General features: G+C 31.8%; 1 protein-coding gene across 4 annotated transcripts in view; it reads left to right on the forward strand.

Moving 5' to 3' along the window:
• The first annotated feature begins 3604 nt into the window (after positions 1–3604).
• The window catches only part of LOC127070345 (uncharacterized), a 258704-nt gene continuing 237455 nt past the window's right edge, over positions 3605–24853 (forward strand). The window contains exons 1-3 of one of the 4 annotated variants that reach the window (XM_051008187.1): positions 3605–3989; positions 4073–4302; positions 4475–4871. In XM_051008187.1, the coding sequence (XP_050864144.1) occupies positions 4487–4871 (385 nt within the window). In that variant the 5' untranslated portion in view covers positions 3605–3989; positions 4073–4302; positions 4475–4486. Of the gene's footprint in view, positions 3990–4072; positions 4872–24853 lie in introns of all 4 variants that reach the window. The other 3 variants (XM_051008184.1, XM_051008186.1, XM_051008185.1) reach the window with 3 other exon arrangements.

The raw sequence follows: 24853 nt of genomic DNA on the forward strand, positions 1-24853 counted from the left end.
AAGGAAAAAGAAAAAAGGAAAATTTTGTAAGAACGTTTTAAATGTCGAGGTTATTTGCTCGAGGTCATATGTACATACCTATGCAAATAATTTCACGATACGTCATGGAGGATTAATTTACACGAAATGAATTCATTTTAGATGGACAGCCAAAAACTTGTCATCGTATTTTCCCTTGGGAGGTTTAGTAGGAATTCGATATACTGAATTGTATGTCGCATTGTACGTATTCTGACATCGTTATTATTACTATCATCATCGTTATTGTTGTTGTTGTTGTTGTTGTTGTTGTTGTTGTTATGTCGTTAACTTTTACTTCTGATTATAGATGATATTTAACGTTTACTGCATTAGTATCTCTCGTCCATTCGTTGAATAAATTGTTAAATGAACAGGTAGGATCCCATTTCGACGTATTGATGTCGTTGTTTGTAATTAATTCGTTAGAGATCCAAAGAGAGAGAGAGAGAGAGAGAGAGAGAGAGAGAGAGTAAAAAAAAGAGAGACAGAGAAAGATATCTATGTTATTGCAAGTGACAGCTTACGAATGATTTTCCGAGATAATTTTTAATAAATATGTTTCGGTGACATCGTAAGAAGCAATTAGTTGGAAGAACGATAACGGAATATAAATGACGAGTTGCTCGGAAATGGTAAAACATCTAGTCGAGATATTCCTCAATTTCGTATTTAACGCGAAAATATATATGTGTGTGTATATATATATACATAAGTGTGTGACCGTATATACGTGTGGATGCGTGCGTGGTTGCATCCATGTACGTTGATACGTGATATTTCGAATGGCATTTTAAAAGTTTCGAGGAATATTCTACAAATGGTGATTATCGACCGACAAAACAGAGCTTCATTATCCAACGAAACGTGTAATCTACTAACCAGTAGATGCAACGTCGCGACGTATAAAAAAGGGGACGTGAAAGCTTACAAGACCGTAAGTTTACAAGATTTATGTATGGTTCAGACTGAAGACCGAATTTATATATAGACGATACTTTCTCGCGTTACATCAAATCGAATTATGATTATATTCGAAAAATACGATCTTATATTCGGTAATTATTATTCCATAGTTATCTATGAATTTATAATATGCGATTGAAATAAAATGGACGTCGTGTAAATTGAATTTTTCCAATGGCAAAATTAATAACGTTATTAAATGATTAATTAATATATTTGACATGATTGAACAATCATATCGTTAGTTTTATTCATTTGTAAAAGATTTTTTGAATCCATCCTTTATGACAAAATATCACAAGAACCGAATCGAACGATCGCGCGCGGCTGTGTTGTTTATTTTTTCTTTATCGTTTGATTAAAGTGCATTTCTGACGTATTTGAAATCAAACAGGAGAGAAGGAAAGAAGAAAAAAAAAAAAGAAGAAAAGAAAACAACGTCAAGGAGTACTTATACTTATCAATGCAAAATTAAAAATTGTACTCATCTATTACTGACGAATAATATAATGAATAACAACAACAACAGCAACAACAACGATAATAATAATAATAATAATAATAATAATAATAATAATAATAACAATAATAATAATAATAACAATAATAATAATAATAATATCGTTAATTCTACAAACGTGATCACGTGTTTTACATTAACGAATAACTTCTGCAAATTACCGCGACAATACTTTTAACAAATAGTCCAATCGAACGAGTCCGTACTTGTGTATACTCTACTTATCGATATAGCGCTATTAAAATACGAAATCAATAGGAGCCAATAAAATTCGTTTAGCATGCTAACAAGAGACAGAGAGAGAGAGAGAGAGAGAGACAGAAGTAGAGATAGACAGAGATAGAGAGATAGAGCGAAAGAAAGAGAGAGAGAGAGAGAGAGAGAAGCAACGAGTTTTATGTGGGAAATACAATACCGAAAGCGGTCATTCATTATTCGTCGACCATTTTCACATAGTACAAAACATCACGTTCCGACTATTGCACGATATAATGTTAACGATCCTTTATGAAGGAAATGCGAAAAATGCTAATTAGTCGAACATTCGATTCATCCTGACACTTTGGTTCGTTTCGCGTCCGACAACCCTAATCGTCCTAACGTTTGACGATAAAAGGGTAGATAAGAGTCTGACGAAGAGAGGGGGAAAGATGGACTATGAGAACACGTGGATTATATTATCGAATGATCGTAAAAATTTCTAGAAAAATTTTTACTGTTATAGCGTTCGTTATTTTTACGATAGTCGTTTATCGTTAATTATATTAGATTATTAAGGTGATGGAAGAAAATGGAAAAATTGTGAAATGTTGTTGTTATTATTATTGTTATTGTTGTTTTTGTTGTTATATATTTGGTTTTTTTTTTTAACTTTTTATTATCCATTCTACGAAGTCCACCTTAATAGTGAATGCAATGGAGAAAGTAGTATGTGTCAAGTACGTAGTCAGCCTGTTTCTTTCATATAAACTTTTTTACTATTTTATAAATTATTCTTTTAAATTGTTAATATGTGTGTATGTATGTATGTGTATATATATATATATATATATATATATATATCGTTGAACTTTTTACGGTTAAACCATCGATCTTCTCGACTCGAAGAATTTCGTTACACCATTCCACGTATCAATAACACAATCGACGAGATAAGAATCAAAATTCTGAATCGGCTGTATATATATATATATATATATATATATATATATATATATATATATATAGACACACACAATCTATCTTTCATTTTCACTCTTTCCCTTCCTGTTCGTTCGAACAATCACAATTTATATATGTTTAGATAACGTTTAAGGATAAATCTACAAGGAAATTTTAAACAAACTTTCTTTTTTATTTTCCAATCACTATACGAGGCACAAGTTTCCTGTGTAATAATAAAAAACAAAAAAAAATTATAAAAATAAAAAGAAAACATAAAAGAAAGAAGAAGAAGAAGAAGAATAAAGAGAAAGAAAAGAAAAGAAGAAAGCAAAAAGCAACAAATAAAGAACACCCTCGACTTTGAAATTCTTTCACGGAGCTTATAAAAATGAAGCCAAGGAAACGAAGGAAGCGGGAGGAACATCGAAGGGTGGGGGAAAATCGACGAGAAAAAAAATTAAAATAATAGAAAGATACAAAAATAAAAAGGAGAAAAGAAAAGTCGAAAGGAGAAAGAGAAAGAAGAGTAAAAAAGAAAAAAGGAGAAAATAGTTTAATCCCGCGAATCCAATAACAGTCGGAGATCGTTTCGAGTTCGGAAAGACGAGTGACACTTTCGTTGAAGTGCACACCTTCGAGTTTGCTCTGACGGTGCAACGAAGACTCGTCGTCGTCGTCGTCGTCGTCGTCGTCGTAGTCGTCGTCGTAGTCGTCGTCGTCGTCGTCCTCGTCGAAAGGGGTGGTCCGCCCTTTCTAGCGACGCTTTCCACCCTCTACGAACAGCGCCGCCGCCACCACCACCACCACCACCACCACCACCACCACCACCATCGCCACCACCACCACCGTCACCACCACCACCACCACCATCACTACCACCACTACTCTCCAACCATCTAGCCAGCCAGCCAGCCAGCCATCCAGCCAGCCAGCCAGCCAGCCAGCCAGCCAGCTTCCTCCTGGTGTCCGCACGTATACCAGAGAGCGACTGCTGAGTTTCGTGGCTCCTTCGGTTCACTCAGTAGCGCCGGGTGTCTCGACGCGGCAAGAGCTTATAATTTGCCCTAGTGTTGCCCTACCATCCCCCATTTCTCCATCGAATTTTTACACACCGATCGTATTTCCTACTGCTTCCCCACCACCACTACACTACACTAACCCAACCACCCACTTACCCACCCACTCAGTTATCTCACTCTTCCACACTATTTCATCGTAAATACCTTCTTTTCGATCACTCATTAAAACATGATCTTCAGTGATATTATATTAAATACGTTTTGAGGATTATTTATATTCATACATATATATATATATGTATGTATGTATATATATATATATGTTTATTATAAATAAAAAAGATATATCGGATATATCGATATCGCTCTTTTATTGGACTCTTAGATCGAATGGATCTCGCGGGATAAGGGAGCCGCCCAGCCGCGAAAACGCGCAAAACCCTTCCTACCTTTAGCAACCTAGACGACCAACCCCACTCTCTTCACTCTACTCCGCTTGCGACTCCTCGACGCGCATGAAAACATCGGCGCGGCGCGTGCAATCTTTGTAGTTGACTGGGTGACAGCGTGTGCTTTGGATCCTACGGATAGTTTTCTTCGGAGGATTATATCGTTGTACTTCTTCCTCTTCTTTTTCTTCTTCTTCCTACTCTTCCTCCTCCTTCTTTTTCTCTCCTTCTTCTTCTTCGCACTATTATTATTTTTATTATTATTATTAATCGTTTCAACAACACCTGTTTTTTTTTTCTTTTTATTTTTTCCCATTCTGATCTCGATATAATCGAAGGAACGTGGAGTTATGCCAGTGACGAGAGTGCCAACTGTCTTTCATCCTGATGGTGGTGGTTGTGATGTGAATGATGAGATAAATCATTCCAAGCTATCGTCGGACCAGTGCTACCAGTCTGAACTCAATTGTGATACTATTACTACTACTACTGTTACTACCACTATTGCTACTACTGTTAAAAGTAATATCGCTACCAGTGCTGCTGCTGTTGCTGCTGCTACTACTACTACCACTACTACTACTGCTTGTTCTCGTGCTATTGGTGCTCAATCAAGGAAACGTAACCATTACGCATTTGTGACTTTTCTTCGGATCAACATGACAGCCGTTATCATCGGTATTATCGGTGTCTTCGTTGTCCAGTTCGCTGGTACACTTGGTATCTCCAACAAAGGTGAGTGAGAAGACATTCGAAGGACTTTCTTTCTTTTTATTTATTTATTTATTTATTTTCTTTTTTTTTCCTTTACTTCTTTTCGACAGATTGTCATTCGATTGTCATGTATCGTGCATATATATACTGAAAGAAGATTTGAAAAATGTGATATCGTTTCTTACGTTGACGAAGAACTTCTGTGAGGATTATGTGCTACCATTTCGTTCGTATCATCGATTCGAAAGTGTCGAGTGATGTCGTGGATGATTTAAAACAAAAGGAAAGGAAAATTCGTCGATCAAAATAATTAATTATAATTCGTTAGAAACGAATATTTCGAAGATTGTTTTCGAAGTTTCTATAGTTTCCATTACGTTGACGATAATTCCTTGATAATAATTTGTTCCTCGTTTATATCTTCGATTTAAAAGTGTCGAGTGATATCGTCGATGATTAACAAAGGTTCATTAGTTACGTTAATAAAATTAATCGATAAGAAAGGTGTGTAACGTGATACAACATTTTTCAACGTTATGTGATTTATGATAGAAAGTGATAGAACGATACGATCGTGACATCGTTTTTAAAGATCCTTTCGGAAGATTTTTTATTTTTCATTTTTTCTCTCTTTTTTCTTTTTTTTCATTTAAATTACGATGGTTATCTACTAAGGGATATGACGGGATAGGGAATCTCTGATGTTTCGCAATGACGTCAATAAAACACCGTAATAGGACTTCTCATGGGGAAAATTACCAAGTGGATAGAAAAGAGTATGGATTTTATACGTCGCTTGTTAGTTTCGTTTGGAAAGTGTCTAGTGATTTTTTTTTCGACGGTTCGTAAATTTCTTATAACATACATACGTGTGTAATTAATATCGCGATTACAACATATTATACGTGCGACGTATTTGATCGATTCGCAATTCGACGCCGTTGACGCGTGACTTATAAAAAAAAAAAAAAAGAAAAAAATAGAAACGTACCGATCGTTAACATAATTATTCCCAAATTTTTACGACTGTTGCTACACGCGTGACACCGTAATAACACCATTAAAAATATATATATATATAAATTATTTTTCTTTTCGTCAAAAATTATTTTGTAAAAACGTCGAACGATTCGTACGAAAAGGGACCGACATACGTACTTATATAAGAAATAATCTCTCGAAGAAATTTTATATTTCCAGTCAATAAAAATGGCTTCTATCTCTTGTACCTCTTAATATCTCTTTTAATGACACCAATGAAATATTATAATACGATTTCTCGTGGGAAAATTAGCAAGTGGATAGAAAATATCTCTCTTTACTTATCCTCCCTCTCCTCCCCTTACTCTTCTCATTGCTCTAGTATTTTAGACGAAGAAAAGTGAAGTTAAGAATAATGTGACGCCATTAAAATGGACGTGCCGAATGGGGATCGTTAAAACTTAACGCGAGTTACAATAAGTTTTGTGGGAAAACGATTAGAAATTTTCCGTGTGATTAATACTATGAAAATTGTGAAATCATTTTTTGTATCATTAATCGAATCCTTTATTTCTTTTTTTTTTTTCGAAGAGAGTATAACGGAGAGTTTCTTTCCTTTTTTTTTTTTTATTTTTGTTTTCCGTTTTGTTTTTCCTTCTTGAAAGGAAGAAATAGAAGACGAATAATTCATCATCGTCAATCGACAATATCAAAAGAGTAACGGGACATACGATTCTTTTCACGCGAGAGTTTCTCGTTTAATAACGAATATCTACGACGAGAAACAAGGCAAAGATGTCTTTCACGTTATCGTGACGAACGCGTATCGGTAGCTGTCATAATTAGGCGAGTTCGTATGCGACACGATCGCGAACGGTGTCGTACGTCGAACTCGTTACTGTCTTTCAAACGTTGATATGCGACGTTTCTTCCTGTTGGAATTCATTTCTCTAAGGAAATAGAAAAGAAAGAAGAGAGAAAGAGAGAGAGAGAGAGAGAGAACAAAAACATCATTTAAAATAACAATATAATACACAAAGTAAAATAACAGGAGTAGAAGATAATATTGATATATAAAAAAAAAAAATTAGTGTTATAGAAAAATAATAATTTCTAATGTGCTCGTGAAATTTTAATTAAATCAATTATCTAATTTATCCAAGATACAAAATTTTTGTTTAATTTGTTTTAAATATAATTAAATGTATGAAATGACAATGTGATGTAATATTTATTTCCGTATATCTAAATGAAGTAAATCCATTATATAATCTAATGTATATCTAAAGCAATAAAATCTTTATTTAATTATTTAGATATATGTATGTAAAAATTATAACGTAATCTAATATTTATTTCTCTAAATCGGAAAAAACGATGATTTTATATTAAAACGATAAGTTATATTACAGTAGTCTTTCTATAAGTTTTTTAATAATATAAATTATACTAGTATATGTATAAATGATCGATTCTTTAGAAATAATTTATAAAAGTGCAAGTTTTACTATAAAAGTTACACTGTATTAGTTATATTATACTATTATCAGTATATTCATTATAACATAACTCATATCGTTATCCTTGAATATAAACAACATGCTATACCAATCTATCTATCAAAATATTAATAATTAATTTTATAATTAATGTTGTGAAAAAACGAAATAACGTTCTACAAAATTTATATATATTTTATGTGACTTCAAAGTTACATGACGTTGTAGAAAGTTAGCAGAATCAATATCTACCTCAAAAGAAAAAAAGAACAAAAAAGAAATCTTGATTATAAATATTTTTCAAATATTTTAATATTCATTATCTCTCTCTCTCTCTCTCTCTCTCTCTCTCTCTCTCTCTCTCTCTCTCTCTCTTTCTCTCTTTCTCTCTAAATGTCACATTAGATTAATATGATTAAAAATAATCGATAAACTGCAAAAATTTTTCACTAATTTATATATATATATAAGAAAAAAATAGAACTGACATATAACAATTCAAAGATGGTTTCTTCTTTGACGAATGTTCTCCGACATATTATTATAATACTGCTTCATTGATATTCTACAAGCAGAAGCATTATAAATGTCTCTCTCTTCCTCTCTCGGTGACTCAAGTCAGTTACCACGTATATGAAGATTACAAACTCGGACGAGAGTTGATGATCCGGCTGAGCTTTCTAATCTAACAGCTGCGAGTTACGAATCGGTTGTTGTCACATTAGCATTAGAATTTGAAATACGTTTCCATCATTCATAACGTAGACATCTTGCTCCGTCAATTTTTAACATGTTGAATAATAATACTCTATCAATTTACTAGCAATCTTACTAACAAGCAATCGACCAATATATTTCAATTTATTATTTCATTATAAATTCGTTTAATCCTATATACTCTCCTTTTCACATCCATATTTAATTTCTCTTTGTCATTTTCTTTTTTTTTGTTTTCATTTTACTTGTCTACTACTTTTCTACTCGCGTTAAAAATACGATAATAATTATTATATTCAATATTAATATATTTCATTTTATATACTCGTTTTCACATTATTAATTCTTTGCTTCGCTTTATTATTCTTCATTAACTATCTTTCACTCGTGTAAAATATAAATTTTATTTACTTCCTTTCTCTCTCTCTCTCTCTCTCTCTCTCTCTCTTTCTCACATACACATTGTTATTATTAAAATTAACTCATCATCGAAACATTGTTCTTCTCTCTTGTAAATTACGAATCAGCTGTTATTGCATTAGAATCTAATATACGTTTTCGTATAATGATAATAAAGATACCTTGTTCCGTCAATTTTATTTATTAACCAAATAATTATTTATTCAAATAAATGAATACGGAATTCATATATTTTAATTCATAATTTAGTCATATCAGTATGATCGATTTCTTTTTTATTCTTCTTACCTATCTACTACAATGCTTTTTTACTCGTATAAAAAAAAGAATATACATATACATATACATACATACATACATATATACATATATATAAATTATTATACTTAATGTAAACATAACTTAATCTTATATACTCGCTTTCACATTACTCTTCATTACATGTCTTTTGCTCGTACATATAAAACATTACTCGTCACTGAAACATTATACTTTTTTCCTGTAAATTACGAATCAGCTTTTGTCACACATTACCTATCTACTATATTTTTACTCAAATGTATGAAAAAGAAATACACACACACATATAAATTACAATACTTATATAAATATATTTAATCAATACATAGACCTAGAAATATATTAAATTTAATATACTTATTTTCACATTATCACTCCTTATTGTTTATTATTCCTCGTTACTTATATTTCGTATAAAATATAAATTTTCTTTACTTTCCCTCTCTCTCTTTTTCTCTCTCTCTTCTCTATTATTGTTTTAGATTATATCGAAAAGCTTACTCGTTATCGAAACACTGTTCTTCTTGTAATAGTCGTCGTCCTCGTCGTCGTCGTCGTCGTCGTCGTCGTCGTCGTCGTCGTCGTCGTGGTTGTACCGAACAACGAGGCGACGTTAAATTAATTGAAAGTCTGCAACACTGAACGTTGCGAGTTACACGGCTTCTCTCTCTCTCTCTCTCTCTCTCTCTCTCTCTTTTTCTTCGATGAAAGCTCTGGACGTCATTTCGATCTGCTTTTAATTAAACAACCGAGGCTCTTTCGTGCCTTGCTCACTTCCGTGTATGTACAAGAAAGAGAGAAAGAGCAATACAGAGACAGAGAGAGACAGAGAGAGAGAGAGAGAGAGAAATAAAGGATAAAGTCGGTGGTTCGTTCGAAGGCGACGGCGGAACGCTTAACGCGATTAAAAAACGTTGGTGCGGCGATCAAAGGGCGGTGGTCCCGTGCGAGTTTTCCGAGCTTGCAAGTTCACATAGTCCAAGGGGAGAAACGATGGTTAGAGTAAGCGAGAACGAAGCAACGAACGAACGAACGAACGAGATATAGATACACACACACACAGAGAGAGAGAGAGAGAGAGAGAGAGAAAGAGAGAAGTGGAAAGAGAAAGATAGATAGAAGCTTTGAAACGTGCATGAATGGATATCGAGATTCAAGGATGCGTCATCGCACGAGTTACGGATTTTCTCGATTTCTCAAAAGACATAACGCTACGTTGAATTTCTTTTCTTCCAACGAAGGAAAAGGAAAAACGAAAGCATGAGAAAGGAGAAAAGAATGAAAGAAAGTAAAAGAAAAGAAAGGAGAAGATAAAAATCAAGAAGAGAAACGGATTTAGTAATATTTTGTAAATTATATCAAATATGAAATTCACGTGGGTTTATGGGTGTATGATTATATGGAAGGAAAAAAGAAAAGAGAAATTTTCTATCCGTGTTATATATCGGGATTTATATTCAGGGATAATCAGGAAGCAATATGAGTTCGTTTTCGAATTACAAGAGATAATTCGGGAATTAATATGTCGAGGTATCTAATTTATTGTGTTTGTAGGTAATCATTGAAGAGAATGTTTTTCAGATTTAAGATAGTTGAAATGTATCTTTTTACGGTTTTTAAAAAATGTTTATAGGATACTTAAGTGGTGTAAGAAAAAAGTCCTATAGGAACCTGGAGTCCTGTAGGAGAAAAAGTTATCGTATAGTTGGGATATCTGAGTTTAACAATCTTAGAATGATTATATTAGTTATAATAATAAATCAATAATGAATGAATAATAGTAATAAATAATACTAAATAAAAATTAAATAATAATGATGATGAGGATAAAAATGATAATAACATTATTATCATAATGTTAATAATACTATGTTCATAATGATAATAATAATTATAATTGTATCAATCATAATAATTTATAACAGTAGAATATTATAGTTAATAATGTAATAGTTATAATAATTTACAATATTAATTACAGTCATAATAATATTTATGACATTAGAAAAGAATGGGTGACGCAAAGTGGAACGTAACAATTTGTTTTGGATTTATTTTTTGTTTCATTTCTCTTTTTTTTTTAAATATCTCATTTTCTTTACTTTTTTATGTATTCTTCCTTTTTCCTTCTTCCTCCTTAATTTCTTTTTCTTTTGATATCTTTCTTCTTTTCTCGTTTATAAATATTTGATATATATATATATATATATATATATAAAATATATATATTATAAAAAATATATATATATGTATGTATGTATTTTCTTGTTTCCTTTTCTTTTGCAGAAAGTAGTTTTCAAGAAAGTGACGCATTACAGTATAATGTAATGGGTAAAATGGGATAAAAGGTTGACTTGTTGACCTCTCTTTCGTTGCGATTAAATTTTTACCTCATTACAAGTTATTTCCCTCCCTCCTTCTGTACTTTATTTTCGCATTTTGTTTTCCTTTCTCTTTTCTATGTAGTTTCATATTATTAGATTCAGAATTCGAAAGATTCTTTATCCACGAGAAACATTTGAAGGATATTGTTTATATTTCGAGTATCTTCTCTTTTCTTATTCAATCAATTTTATAATTCCACTTTCTATTCTTTATCGACCAAAATATGTTCTCTTTGAATTCTACCGATATATTCTCTATCGTTTTATAAATAATTACCATGAAAAAAAAAGAAAAAAAGAAAGAAAGAAAGAATACAGAAAAAGGAAACGAAAAAGAAAACGGAACAAAGCAAACGAAACAAGATAAATAAATAAACAAAGCAACAAAATCAACGTGAATCAAAAATAATCACTTTCAGTATCCTTTAATCATATCGAAGAAGAACCTTATACACCTACTAAAACACACACATACACATAGATCAATTAATCCCGAGTCAATAAATCATAATCAACGGTGGTTCTTATTAAAGCATATAACGAATACCTAAACATTAAATTTACTCCATGTAAATGCGTGAAACGTTTCAGAGAATATATAGTTTAACTTTGAACTCTCGTAAATCCATTTTAGAGTAGATCTTTGACCTTTATCTTGTAAATAGATAAAAGAGAAAGACAGAAAGAGAAAAAGAAAAAGAAAGAGAAAGAGACAGAGAAAGAAAAAGAGAAAGAGAGAGAGAGAAAAAGAGAAAGACAGAAGAAAGACAGAGAAAGAGAGAAAGCTCAAACTTAGAGCTTACGTTTTACCTTATGTACAGACCTTCGTAGAGAGAGAACGCATCATTAAGATTAACGCCTCGTCCTGGTTTTCGTTCTCAGCTGTGAAAGTAGATACGAGCTAGGTAAGTTGAGTTTACCAACGTACCTAGGCTACGTATCTCCACACTCTGAGATTTCCGCAAGGATTCTCTCTCTCTCTCTCTCTCTCTCTCTTTCTCTCTTTCTCTCCCTTTCTCTCTATCTATCTCTATCTCTCTCTGTGTTATCTGTACGGTGGTCACGTATACCTCGCGCATCCCCTAGCTTTTTATTCGACGAGTGGCGATATCCGATTCTCGCCTAGCCTTCGCCTTCTTCTTCATCCTGATCCTCGTCCTCGTCCTCGTCCTCATCCTCATCCTCGTCCACGTCCACATTCATGTTCACGTTCATGTTCACGTTCATGTTCTCGTTCATATTCTCATTCACGTTCACGTTCACGTTCACGTTCACGTTCATATTTACGTTTACGTTGGCGTCCTCACGAATACATACAGTTTTCAAAAAATTATTACATACCTGTAGTTGTCTCAGGTATAATGTGTCCATTTAAGATCACTCCAAGATTCTTTTTTTAAGTTCGGTACGACGATTGTTTTGTTCCTTTTTCTTCTCTTCTTTCTCTCCTTTTTTGTTCTTTCTTTTTTTCTCTTATTTTTCTTCGTTCTCTGCCGTACGATTTTACTTGGTCGAATTTTTAACGTTCGTTTAGTCGATCAAGTTTTTACGAGAAATAACTAAACAAAGAGAGAGAGAGAGATAAATAGACACGTTGTTTCATTTACGTAAAGATAAACTAGACAAGCATCGTGAGTTTTTTTTTGTTCTCTCTCTCTCTCTCTTTTTTTTTTGGTTCTCTTTTTCCTTTTTTCTCCCTCTTTTTCTGTTTTTTTTTCCTTTCTTTTCTTTTTTCTTTTCTTTTTTTATTTTTAACGTTCCATCCAAACCTCTCGTACAACGAGTTGTTGCTACAATGTAAAAAAAAAAAGAAAAAAAGAATAGAACGAGGTCAGTTTCATTATTTTCCAGAAAAAAAAGAATAATAATAAAAAAATGAAGAATACGATGGCGCCCATGCAAGATTTCAATTATTTAGAAATTTCAATTATTTGTATGCTCGAAATCTTTACGTATATTTATTACTATTATCGGTTATTTGTTAATATTCTTTTTTTTAAGTATCCCTCGATTCAAATATCATGAATAATGATAATAAGATTAAAACGTCAAGCTCGAGATATTTTGATAATACATTTTGTTACTTTTCTTTTTCCTTCTTCTCCTTCTTCTTCTTATTTTCTTCGAAATTCAACTTACGAAGTAACACTTTGAAAAATAATAGCCGATTAATTAATCACATCTCGATAAGACGCGACCCAGACGCGTCAATAACTTAAATGAAGATTGATGTCATTATTATCAGTATAAAAGTTACAGCATAAATCTATACACGCATCCATCCTTTTTTTTTTTTTGATACTTTTTTTTTTTAAACAGTTTATCGACATAAGTATCATAAATAACAAATGGAAGATCCGTCGTCCTTTTTCATCTTTCTCGATCATCAAAAAAAAAATAAATAAATAAATAAATAAAATAAATAAATAAGTAATTAAGACAGAAAAAGAAAAAGAAACAAAAAGGAAAAAGAAAAGGAGAAACTGATTAAACCTCGTAATATTTTTGGATAAGAATTTTACCAAGTCGATATGATTTAGAAAAATGATTGATGTGAAGCATTTAAATATCTACACATATACATAAATACACACATACACGCATTCGTACATACATACACAGATAGATAAATACATACATACATACATACACACACATTCATTCATTGATACATACATACATACATAGATAAATACACACACACACACACACACACACACACACATATACAAAGCTCGATTTTGCATTTTAAAAATTTCCTCAATCGTTCGTTCGTTTCTAGATACCTAGTGCGTAGGTAGGTACTATAGCAGAACAGAACGTCGTGATCCAAAATCAGGATAGCGGTAGGGATGCGGTAGCGCATTGAATTTCCTATCCATGCCCAAAGTCTATAACGTCGAGAGCTATTTTCGCTCGAACGCCGAAGTCGTATCAATAATGCTCGATAGCGTATGAGAGCACTCACGAGCCAGAAATTCGATACGATCAAATGGACTGCTTTCCACCGGTAGCTTTTCCCATACATGCTATTTTTTTTCTTTTCTTTTTATCTCTCTCTCTTTCTCTCTCTCTCTCTCTCTCTTTCTCTCTCTCTCTCTCTCTATCTATCTATCTCTATCTATCTCTATCTATCTATCTATCTATCTATCTATCTATCTATCTATCTATCTATCTATCTATCTATCTATCTATCTCTATCTCTATCTCTCTCTTTCACCCTTTCTTTTTTTCCTTTTTTTTTCCCTTTCCTTTTATGGAAAATCTACAACGATGGATATACGGCGAACCTGCTTTATTTCTCTGCTTTTATTCTCAGAGCGAAACGACGAACGATAAAAACTGAAAAACACGGTTCGCTTAATGACCTACTTTTTTAATTTTCTCCCCTCCCCGTCTCCTTTCATCGTCCTCTCTTTCTTTCTCCATCTCTCTGTCTTTCTCTTTTACTAATCGTATACGACCAATCGTATATTTCTTTTTCCCTTCCCCTTTCTAGAAACAATCATGCAGATTTTTCTTTGTTTGTTAATTTATTCATTTATTTTTTAACATTTCAAATGTGTTTCCCTAGTATTTGTTTTCTTCATAGTCGTAAGTATTAGCGAAATGTTGCGCATATCGGTTTTTAGTTAATTACCCGTTATATATAAGTATGTGTGTGTGTATGTGTATATATATATATATATATTTTAATGTTTTAAGGTATATAAAATTTTAACTTTTTAAATCCGCGGGAATGGATTTCCTTGTATTTGTGTGTATATATGTGTGTGTACGTACATTTGTTTAATACGTTTTTTTTTATAATCAAAACTAATCGAAATGTTCATATCATTCAGTGTATATATATATATATTGTAATACAAACACAATATGCTTTATTTATATTTCGCTATAAATACATTTTTCGGTATGGTCTATTATTCCTTTATATTGGTTTTTTATAGTAATACTATTATTATTGTTTGACCGATTCATTCGTTTCTCTACAAGCGCGTACATTTTATTTTCGTATTAAAAATTATTTGCATGTATTATATATATATATTAAAAAAAAAAGTGTGTGTGTACGTATTGTTATAAAAAAAAGAATAAATCACGTGAGAAAAAATCAGTAAATTCGAAGAGTCTCGAAGAAACTCCGAAGAAAATAAAATAAAATAAAAACAAAACAAAACAAAACAAAAAAATAAAAAAAGATGTTGAAAACGTTCATTCCGAAAGTAAAAATAAAAACAATTTGTTTTATTTCTCATCGATTCTGATTTCTTTTATTGCAAGTAAACTTTTGTAATATCGATTTATTTCTTTATTGGACATCACTCGATATATTGAAATATCGTATATCAACGAATGGTCGACCTTTCATAGGACATATTCATCCATCCTCGTAGAAAATATCTATTGATAGACGATCTCCGTTGCAATAGGGTTCAATTTCGTTCGGCCTTTATGACGCATTGAGATTTGTCGAGGAATCAGTGATGTACAATACTATATGGAATATCGATACGAAAAATCTTTGATGTATGTTCATCTTGAATTATCTTAGTACACACACATACACTACATCGATAGTTACGATTTCTTTATTCTTTCTATTTATTTATTATTTTTTTATTTTCTTTAATATATCTAATACATACTTCAACATATACGCGAAAAGTTTGCGGCTTTTTTTTAATCGAATATATAAATTTCTTTCTTAACGTGAAACATATTTTAAAATGAAAAGGAAAAGAAGAGAAACACTGCGAATTTTTCAAATGACTTTAGTAATTGGTTATATAATTGTCCACGGCAGATATTTAACAAGAACCATCCCGAAAAAAAAATTCAATTATCTCATCAATGTTTGCATCCATACCATGAATAGTTTCGAATTATTTATTCTTTTTATTTATTTTTTTCAATTGACTCATTTGCTCGTTTGAAAAGTTCGTGGCATTTTTCTTTTTTGTTTTATGGAATATATAAACCTCGTCTTTGATGTGAAACATATTTCAAAGTGAAAAACGAAAGAGAGAAAAAAAAAGAGGAAGAGGGAAACAAAATTGCTCTCGAATTTTTCAATTAGCCTTGATAATTCGATATAATATAATAGTCTACGATAGATATTTAAAAGGGACCATCTTGGAAAAATTCTCAATGCTTGTTTGCACGCGCTTATATACAATTCTTTTCATTTATTTCTTTTCCAATATATATTCCTACCTACATCCGTTACCATACATACGAGAGTTATTTGAGAAGTTTCCGACTTTTATTGTTTTCCTCTTCCGTTTTCCTTTTTTCTCTCTTCTTCCTCCTCCTTTTTTTTTTAATGTACAACGTGACGTATATTAAAGTAACTAATGAAAAAAAAAGAAAAGAAAAACAAAAAAGAAAGAAAAAATGAAAAAAGAAAACGTCGTGATTTTCTCAAATGACTTTAACAATTCTAACTAAGCTATATTTAAAAAAAAAAAAAAAAGAAAAGAAAAGAAAAAGTGTATATCTAAAAATTTCGAACAAATTTAACTAGCTTAATTGTAACTAGAAACATTTTTCCAAGAAGCTGTCACAAAGAGAGCCAATAAGAGGAAAGAAAGAAAGAAAGAAAGAAAGAATGAATGAAAGGAAGGAAGGAAGAAAGGAAAGAAGTAAAGAACAAAAATTTCGAGAGCTTTGTCGCCAGGAGAAAGTTTGAGAGAAGGTCGAACTGAAAAATCCTTCGTTTCTCTTTTCGTTTCTCACAGGGAAAACTCGTTAACGTGCACTGCGATCGGGTCAGTACTCTTAGCGTCGTTAGTTGATTGAATTGGAAACTCAATGGGCGTTCTCCTCGTTAAATCAAACACACGTCCCTACGAAAAATTTAGCAGTTCGCCGACATCATTTTGTGAGAACTCGTAGGTCCTCGTAGGTCGACAAGGACCGACCGTAGCTAGTACTCAACGACGAGGACGACAGTGGAAAGAAAAAAGAATAGAAATAAGTTCGAAAAGCTTCGTTAAAAGCGAAGCACGAAAGGGGCTCTGTTAATTTGCATTTTTTTCTTAGATCTTTAGAGAGAAAGAGAGATAGATGAAACATTTCTTTTAGAACGAGAGAAAAAATAAAGAAAAAGAAAAAGTCGAAGGATCCATGTAAAGATAAATCCTCTTATTTTTCATACGTCATTAAATAAAGGTAGATATCGATCGAATGATAAGACGTTCCGTTTTAACGATCGATTTCATTTATCTCGTTGGAAAGAAATTTGCTTACAAATTTTCCTTCTTTTTTCTTTTTTCTTTTTTCTTTTCTTTTTCTTTTCTCAATTTTATCTCATTCTATCGATTTAACGACAACGAAATAAAAAGTTGAAACAATCAAGTACGCTTCGAATAGATCGTTGAACGATAAATTATGATATTCCGATTTTGATATATCATTAAAAGTATGTATATCTCGTGAAGGATCAATTAGTTCAATATCTAATGATAAACGAATCGTTTAAGCTATTTAATTTTGTACATTTGTCGTAAAGACGATTATATATACTCGAAGAGAGAAATGTAAATGGATTATTTATTATATATATCTATATATATATATATATAGATAGATAATACACCATAAGATAACTAGAATAATACGTATGAAATATGAAAATGTTTGTGAAAAAAGTATAAAATAATGATATCATTCGTTTTCGTATCGTAAGAAAGATTTTACAATTCCTCAATGGAATCATATTTTTTGCTAATTTGCGAACGACTTATTTAGACAATGTATATATATATGTATATAATATATACAGACATATTACACATCTACTTACATATATACATCATTCGAATAAAGCATATTGACAAAGCAGATCGATGAGCAATTTAATAGCCTCCTCCTCTACGAATATAATCGATTATATCCTGTATATATACATATATACATATATACCTATATATGTAGAGTACGATGAACGAGTTACGATTTACATATACTTAAAAATATATATATATAGGATCGACAAGGCTCTTATTACGGGCACGATTAATCAGAATCGGCTTACTCGTGTTAAACTGCTTACACGCGAATTCTATGCAAGTTACACACACATACACACAAGTATACGTATACAGAGATAGGTATATATCTACATATGCATGTGTATTTCGTAAAGAGTCACGAACATCCGCCGATGTAAACGGCATTAATATTCGTCCCACAAAGTGGATACGATCGGCCGGTAAACACGATCGGGCTTTAATGTTCCTCCGGAAGCAACGCATGTGCTTGCAGCATCGCGTGTTTGCGTTTTCCGCAGAGTGTCCTGCCAAAAGCACGTACGCACGTGGACGGTCACTACATTTAACAAGACAATCGAGCTATCTATCCTTCGTTCCTATCTACCATGAATCCTTTTATTTCGTTCGTTTTCTTTTTTTTTTCTTTCCTTTTTTCCTTTTTTCTTTTTCTTCTTTCCTTTTCTTATTCAGAAGTTAACCTACAGCAATAAATTTTTAATATTAAGTATCAAAGCTATTAAAAAATATGAAATTTCAATGATAAAACAATCTCTGTCTCATCACACACTCTCTCAAAAAAAAAAACAAAAATTAATTTGTTATTGAATATATTGTTTGATGATGCGTTCGTTCGTAAAATAATTACGATTTTATCGTAGAACAATATTAGTTTTTGAGATAGCACGTAAATCTCGATACCCAGAGATTATTATTTGACGATAAAACGTATGTATCGTGTATCTTTTATTTTTAATTATGATTTTTCGAAATGATGATTGGATATGATCTAATTAATACAGAGTATCGTACGATTGATAGATCGTAAATTTTGATGAAAGATCTGTTGAATTAGTACGTAAGATTGTTATAGCGTAACTATGAAACTATTGTTAAATATTGCAATTTAATGTAAGAAAATTTAGATGTTAATTTTTTGACATCAAAATATTTGTTGGACGATGTAATGTTATATTTCTAACGAAATCACGTTAAAAAAGGATTTTTTCTTAGGATCTACCGTTCGATCGTTTGATATCGTAATAATTTCTTCGTAATTAACGAACGTGTTAAAAATCTTTGCTGAAAATGAACGTTTCTCTTTTCTTTCTTCTTTTCCACGAATCAAAATGAAAAATATCGATGAAATCATGCAATTAAAATTTGTCTCGTTACAAAATCTATCTAAATGAAATTTATTTGAATTTATATCATTGTCGAGAAAATTTTATCGATAGAAGAACGAATAATGTAAAAAACGAATAATAATAACGTCCGATACACCTACCTAATGATTAGCAATTAAATATAAATAAATATATTTTCTCGTAAACCAAATAGTTATTTCGTTAAAGTCGAATTTTATTCGTTTGTTGTCGAATAAAATTGATCATATTTCTCTTGTGATTATGAGCTAGCAGCATATTATAAACAATTTGAATAATATATTATAATTAATTATACTTTACACGTATGTTTATGTTATAACGTTATTGAATAAAAAAGAAAGTATATATACGAATATATTTTTTTTTCTTTTTTAAAAGAAATATATATATATATATATAAAATCTTTGAAACGAAGGTTTCTCTCTCATATGTGAATTACAAAATAAACCAGTGACACACGTAAACGTTCGAAATACGCACGAACGCGCTTGTGGTGTATGTAAATTCATTCGGAGAAAGGGCTTCGTCCCTTTTCTAACGTTCACTGTGCTATGTTACCACCCTATATCGTTGAATATTCCTCCTGTGCAAGGGCTTTAGTGAGAGGACTCAACCTGTGAGAATCGAATTATCTTCCTCTACGAGTACCTACGCCAAAATAATATTTCGCTTTAATGCTTTCACTTGATGCACGTATGTTGTGTCATGCTTTGACGATATTGAAATAACGCGATTCGTTAAACGTCAAGCAATGAATAAATAAATAGATTATAATAAATATCTAATAATCTTTTTTTTAGATTGTATAACTTTACAAAGAGAAGCTTTCCCGAATTAATATTTAACGTAGGTCTGTTAAAAAAATTGTTTTCTCGTTTCTTTCTTTCTTTCTGTTATTTTTATTTATTTATTTTTTTTTTCATCTTCTCTTTCATTCGAAATTTTTCTTTGACAAATTTGTTTGCAACGATGACACGATGTATGCGAGTATATTTATTTTATTTTAAAAATTTTATTTATTATGATTAAATTGTGTGTGTGTGTGTGTACCTGATTTTTCGTTTTTTGGTTAAAAATTGTGTGAGAGAAGTATATTTGAAAATTAATTATGTTTAATAATTAAAATGATGTAACTTTTTTTTTAATTAGAATCTCTCTCTCTCTCTCTCTTTGGTGCTCGACAATTTTATTTATAGACATTTTCTGCTCGTTAATTTTCATAATAAATTTAATACAATTCAATAAAAACATTCCCTTCCTATTCTTTTTCTTTTCCCTTTTCACGTTAGAATTCTTCTTGGAAAAATTTGGCCCTTTAAAATAAATAACAAGTCTATTCGGTTCGCGCGAGTGCTCCTATGCGATATTAATCCGTAATGAATTTTTTATATGATTCGATCATTCGTTGAAACTTCTTTTGCGATAAATTATATTACATACTTCAACAAAATCTTACCTACAAGTTAAATCGTAACCAACCAGTTTCGAAAACGATTAGAAAATTCGTGTGAGTAGAGAAAAAAAAAGAGAGAGAAGTTGCAAAGAAAAGAAAAAACAAGAAAATGACAAAAAAAAAAATATTTTTCAAGTGGTATACACCATTGTTCGATATTCCGACGTGTTACCTCGCACGGAAACGTGTCCCACTTGATAAAACGAAACTTTCTGTTTCTATACATCGTTGTGCAACACCGATGCAATGCTCAGTCAACACAACGGGTTGTCCATTTTGATGAATAGTTCCGATCGTATACGCGTTTCCCAACCTACCTATCCCCTTCCATTCCCACGGTATCGATACGTATAACGAACACACTTCACACATCAGGTAGGTCAATTTTTATAAAAAAAAAAAGAAAGAAAAAAAAAACATATATGTATATATAAAAAAAGTAAATAAAAAAGAAAATAGGAACAAAAATAAAATAGAATAAAATAGAAAAGAAAAAAAAATTCTGAAGCTTCGCAGTAGTTATTGTTCTTTCCGACGTCATGTAAAATAAAAAATGTACGAACCGTAAAAATATTTCGTTTGCTATTTCGCTATCGCGTGTGCTTTTCCTTTTTCGTTTTTCGTTTTCTTTCTACGCGAAAAAGCTGAATTTTTTATTACCAAAATCAAAGAGTTGACGTACGTAGGGATGAAAATAATCGTGGAAAAAAAAAAGAAAAAAGAGAAAAGGAAAGAAGAAAAAGATAAAAGAACGAAAAGAAGAAGAAAAAGAAACGAATGATCTCACGTAGATATGTGTTTTCCTAAATCTAAATTAGCGATAATAAAATATTCATTTCTCTGTGTAGTGTATAGATTCGACAAAAGAGAAAGAGAAGGTAAACGTTTGAAGTATGATGATAGCAAAGCCTGATCGGGTCTAAACATTTCCAATTAGCGTGTGGTCCTGTATTGAGGCGAATATTTTGATCGTCCTTAACCGCGTGCACGGCACGGAATAATAGTCTGAGAACCGCATCGCGGTGCTATCGAATAATACGCTTGATCGAATCCGACCAAAAGCGGGAGCAAAGGGCGGAAAGTGATTAAATAACCCGTTAGAGATTCTGCGTATGATGCTAGGTCAACCGTTGACACGTGTAAGCTTACGATGACGTCTCTCTTTCTCTCTCACGAACACGCACGAATATATATACACGAGTACGAGCACATAATTATATCGATATACGAAAATCCAATTCGATATATTTGCAATAAAATTTCAAATCTTTCAAATTTTCTTAATCAATTTTTATTTCGTATATCGCAAATGTTGTAATGTGAATGAAATATTTATTTCGTAAGAGAAGATAAATCTTGCAGATATATCCTAAATCTTGTAGATAATAATTATTTAAGTATAAAGAAGATTACTTCAAGTTTGAGTATTCTTAACGAAAAGTTTATCTTGAATATTATACGGTGACACATGTGAGCTTACGAAACTTGAAAGCTCTGTCTCTCTTTCTCTCTCTCTCTCTCTCTCTATCTCGTATACACAATATAAAAATTATTCAATATACGTAAATCCGATCGATCGAGTCAGGTTTCTTTCGACAAAATTTTACATCTTTCAGATTTTCTTAACAAATCTTCGTCTTGAATATCATACGTTATCTAACGTTAACAAAATATTTATTTATTATTATTTTCTAAGAATAAATCTATGTATCTATATAGATTATATTCCTTTAATTATAAAGAAGATTGCTGCACCTTTCGAATATTCTTATCCGAGTAAGTAATCTTAATCGTAAATTATTTTTCAATTCTTTTTTCTTTACAAAGTATTATAATTTCCATTGAGATACGATATTTGTTTAAATATACAAATATTAATATACATATACATATATATATATACATTTATTTCTTTATTTCTTTATATAAAAAAAGGATAATTGTGCAAGACCTCTATTCTTTTTCAAAAAGATTCTCATTTCTTTTCGATTATCGTTTTATCGAATTGCAATTGAATAGTTTCTTGCTGACAAGACGAGATTCTCTCTCTCTCTATCTATCTATCTATCTATCTATCTATCTATCTATCTATCTCTCTCTCTCTTTCTTAGAAGTATATGACAGGCGAATAAATTGATGCGATTATGTTATAGATGCGATTCATGCCAAACGCGAGACGCGATTTCTATGACATGTATTCAAAATATTCCTCCCTTTTGTGAGTATACGCGAACTAACGTCGTATTCGACGAAGATCTCTTGTTGTGATCGAAAATCGAATAACGATTATTACGTTCACAATGCTTTCGTTTAAATATCTATCTTATGGAAAAGTGAGACGAGACTCGTTAAGATAAATGTCGATTAAATCTAATTCCAATGATTTTTCCTCCTTTTCTTTCTTTCTCTCTTTCTTTCTTTCTTTCTTTTTCTTTTATTTTGTTCGCTCGACTCGATTCAACGCAAGTAAGCTTAAATAATTAATAAATATAATTGAATGTTAATAAAACGAGATTGATTTTAAAAACATTTCTTTTTTCTCGATATCGTGATATCGATCTCGTTCGTTTCTATCTGTCGTTCGTTTCTATTCTTATTTGTTCGAATAAGCGAACAGAGAATTGTGAATAAATAAAGTTAATAATCGAGCAATGAAAGATTTCAAAGAGTAATAATTCAAGATTATAAAGCGACTCGATAAACTCGTTCTGTTAAACGATTAAATCCGACGAATGAACTTCGTATTATCGCTTAAGAATGAAATTGATATTATTTGTTTCATCGAAATTTCGGAAATCAACACAAATACGGAATAAATCGAGAGTATCGCTGTTAAATATCTAAATTATTTAAGCACGATCGGTTATCAGCAATTGTGTCGAAAGGAGATACTTCCTTTTAACGAAATATAATATATACGAACGAAATATCGTACCGCGATACCCAACGCGATAATAAGAAAAATAAAAAGCTTTAAAAATCCAGCGAATCTACAACCACCGTCAAAAAATAAATTCCTCCCTTTGAAAATACTTACGATTCCGGCAATAAAAATTCTAAATAGGCGACGGAGTTAGCTTCAACACGCAAGAAGATGGACATTAAAAGTCGTACGAAAGAAATTTAAACGCTCGACAGATAGAGGAAGGAAGAGAGAGAGAAAGAGAAAGAGAAAGAGAAAGAGAAAAACAAAGAGAGAGAGAGAGAGAGAGAGAGAGAGAACACTTTTCTCTTTTATCGCGTAGAAGAGGAAGGGAGGTTGGTTGTTCCAAAGGGGTGGTCGACATTTTCGACATGCTCCTCCGATTTTACAGTCGGGGATCGTTGAGCTCTTTCTTATTGCGTGGATAGACGATCTACGAGAAAAAGAGAGAGAAAGAAAGAGAGAGAGAGAGAGAGAGAGAGAGAGAGAGAGAGAGAGAGAGAGAACGTACGGATTGCTCCTCATTTTTTGCTACTCAGGAAACCTCCTTCTCCCTTGATTTCCTCCCCCACTTCCCTCCACGATTCTTTCTCCCTCCCTATCGCCTCTGAACCATCCCCTAAAAGTCTCGGCGACGCACCCTCTTCAACGAACAGTATCTCGAATGAAAAAAAAGAAAAAAGGTAGATAGAGAGAGAGAGAGAGAGAAGAAGGAATCTCGAGAACGAGCGGGATCCCGCATACGGAATATATTCGACGTATTTTACCTCCCCTCCCTTCCCGCCCACCCTCTCCATTTCTTAACTCGTCTTTCCTTTAGCCTTTCCTTACTTTATTGAGTCGTGAATTTCATCGAAGTATCTTACTTTATTTTTCTTTTTTTTTCTGTTTTTTTTTTTCCTTATTTTTTTCCTTATTTTTAAGATAGATAGATAGAGAGAGAGAGAGAGAGAGAGAGAGAGAGAGAGAGAGAGGGGGTAGCGATAATTTCTTCTTCCTTTCTTTCTTTCTTTCTTTCTTTCTTTCTTCATTTTCTTTTTACTCTCTCTTTTTTTCCTTTCTTTTTTTTCTTTTCTTTTTCTTTTTTTTTTCTTTTCTTTCGGTTTACACGCGTTTATTCAACCGTTCAATGAGCCGACTTTTAAAGGGAACTATAACGTTTCC

This window comes from Vespula vulgaris, chromosome 18 (assembly GCF_905475345.1).
Source record: "Vespula vulgaris chromosome 18, iyVesVulg1.1, whole genome shotgun sequence".
Classification (NCBI taxonomy): domain Eukaryota; kingdom Metazoa; phylum Arthropoda; class Insecta; order Hymenoptera; family Vespidae; genus Vespula; species Vespula vulgaris.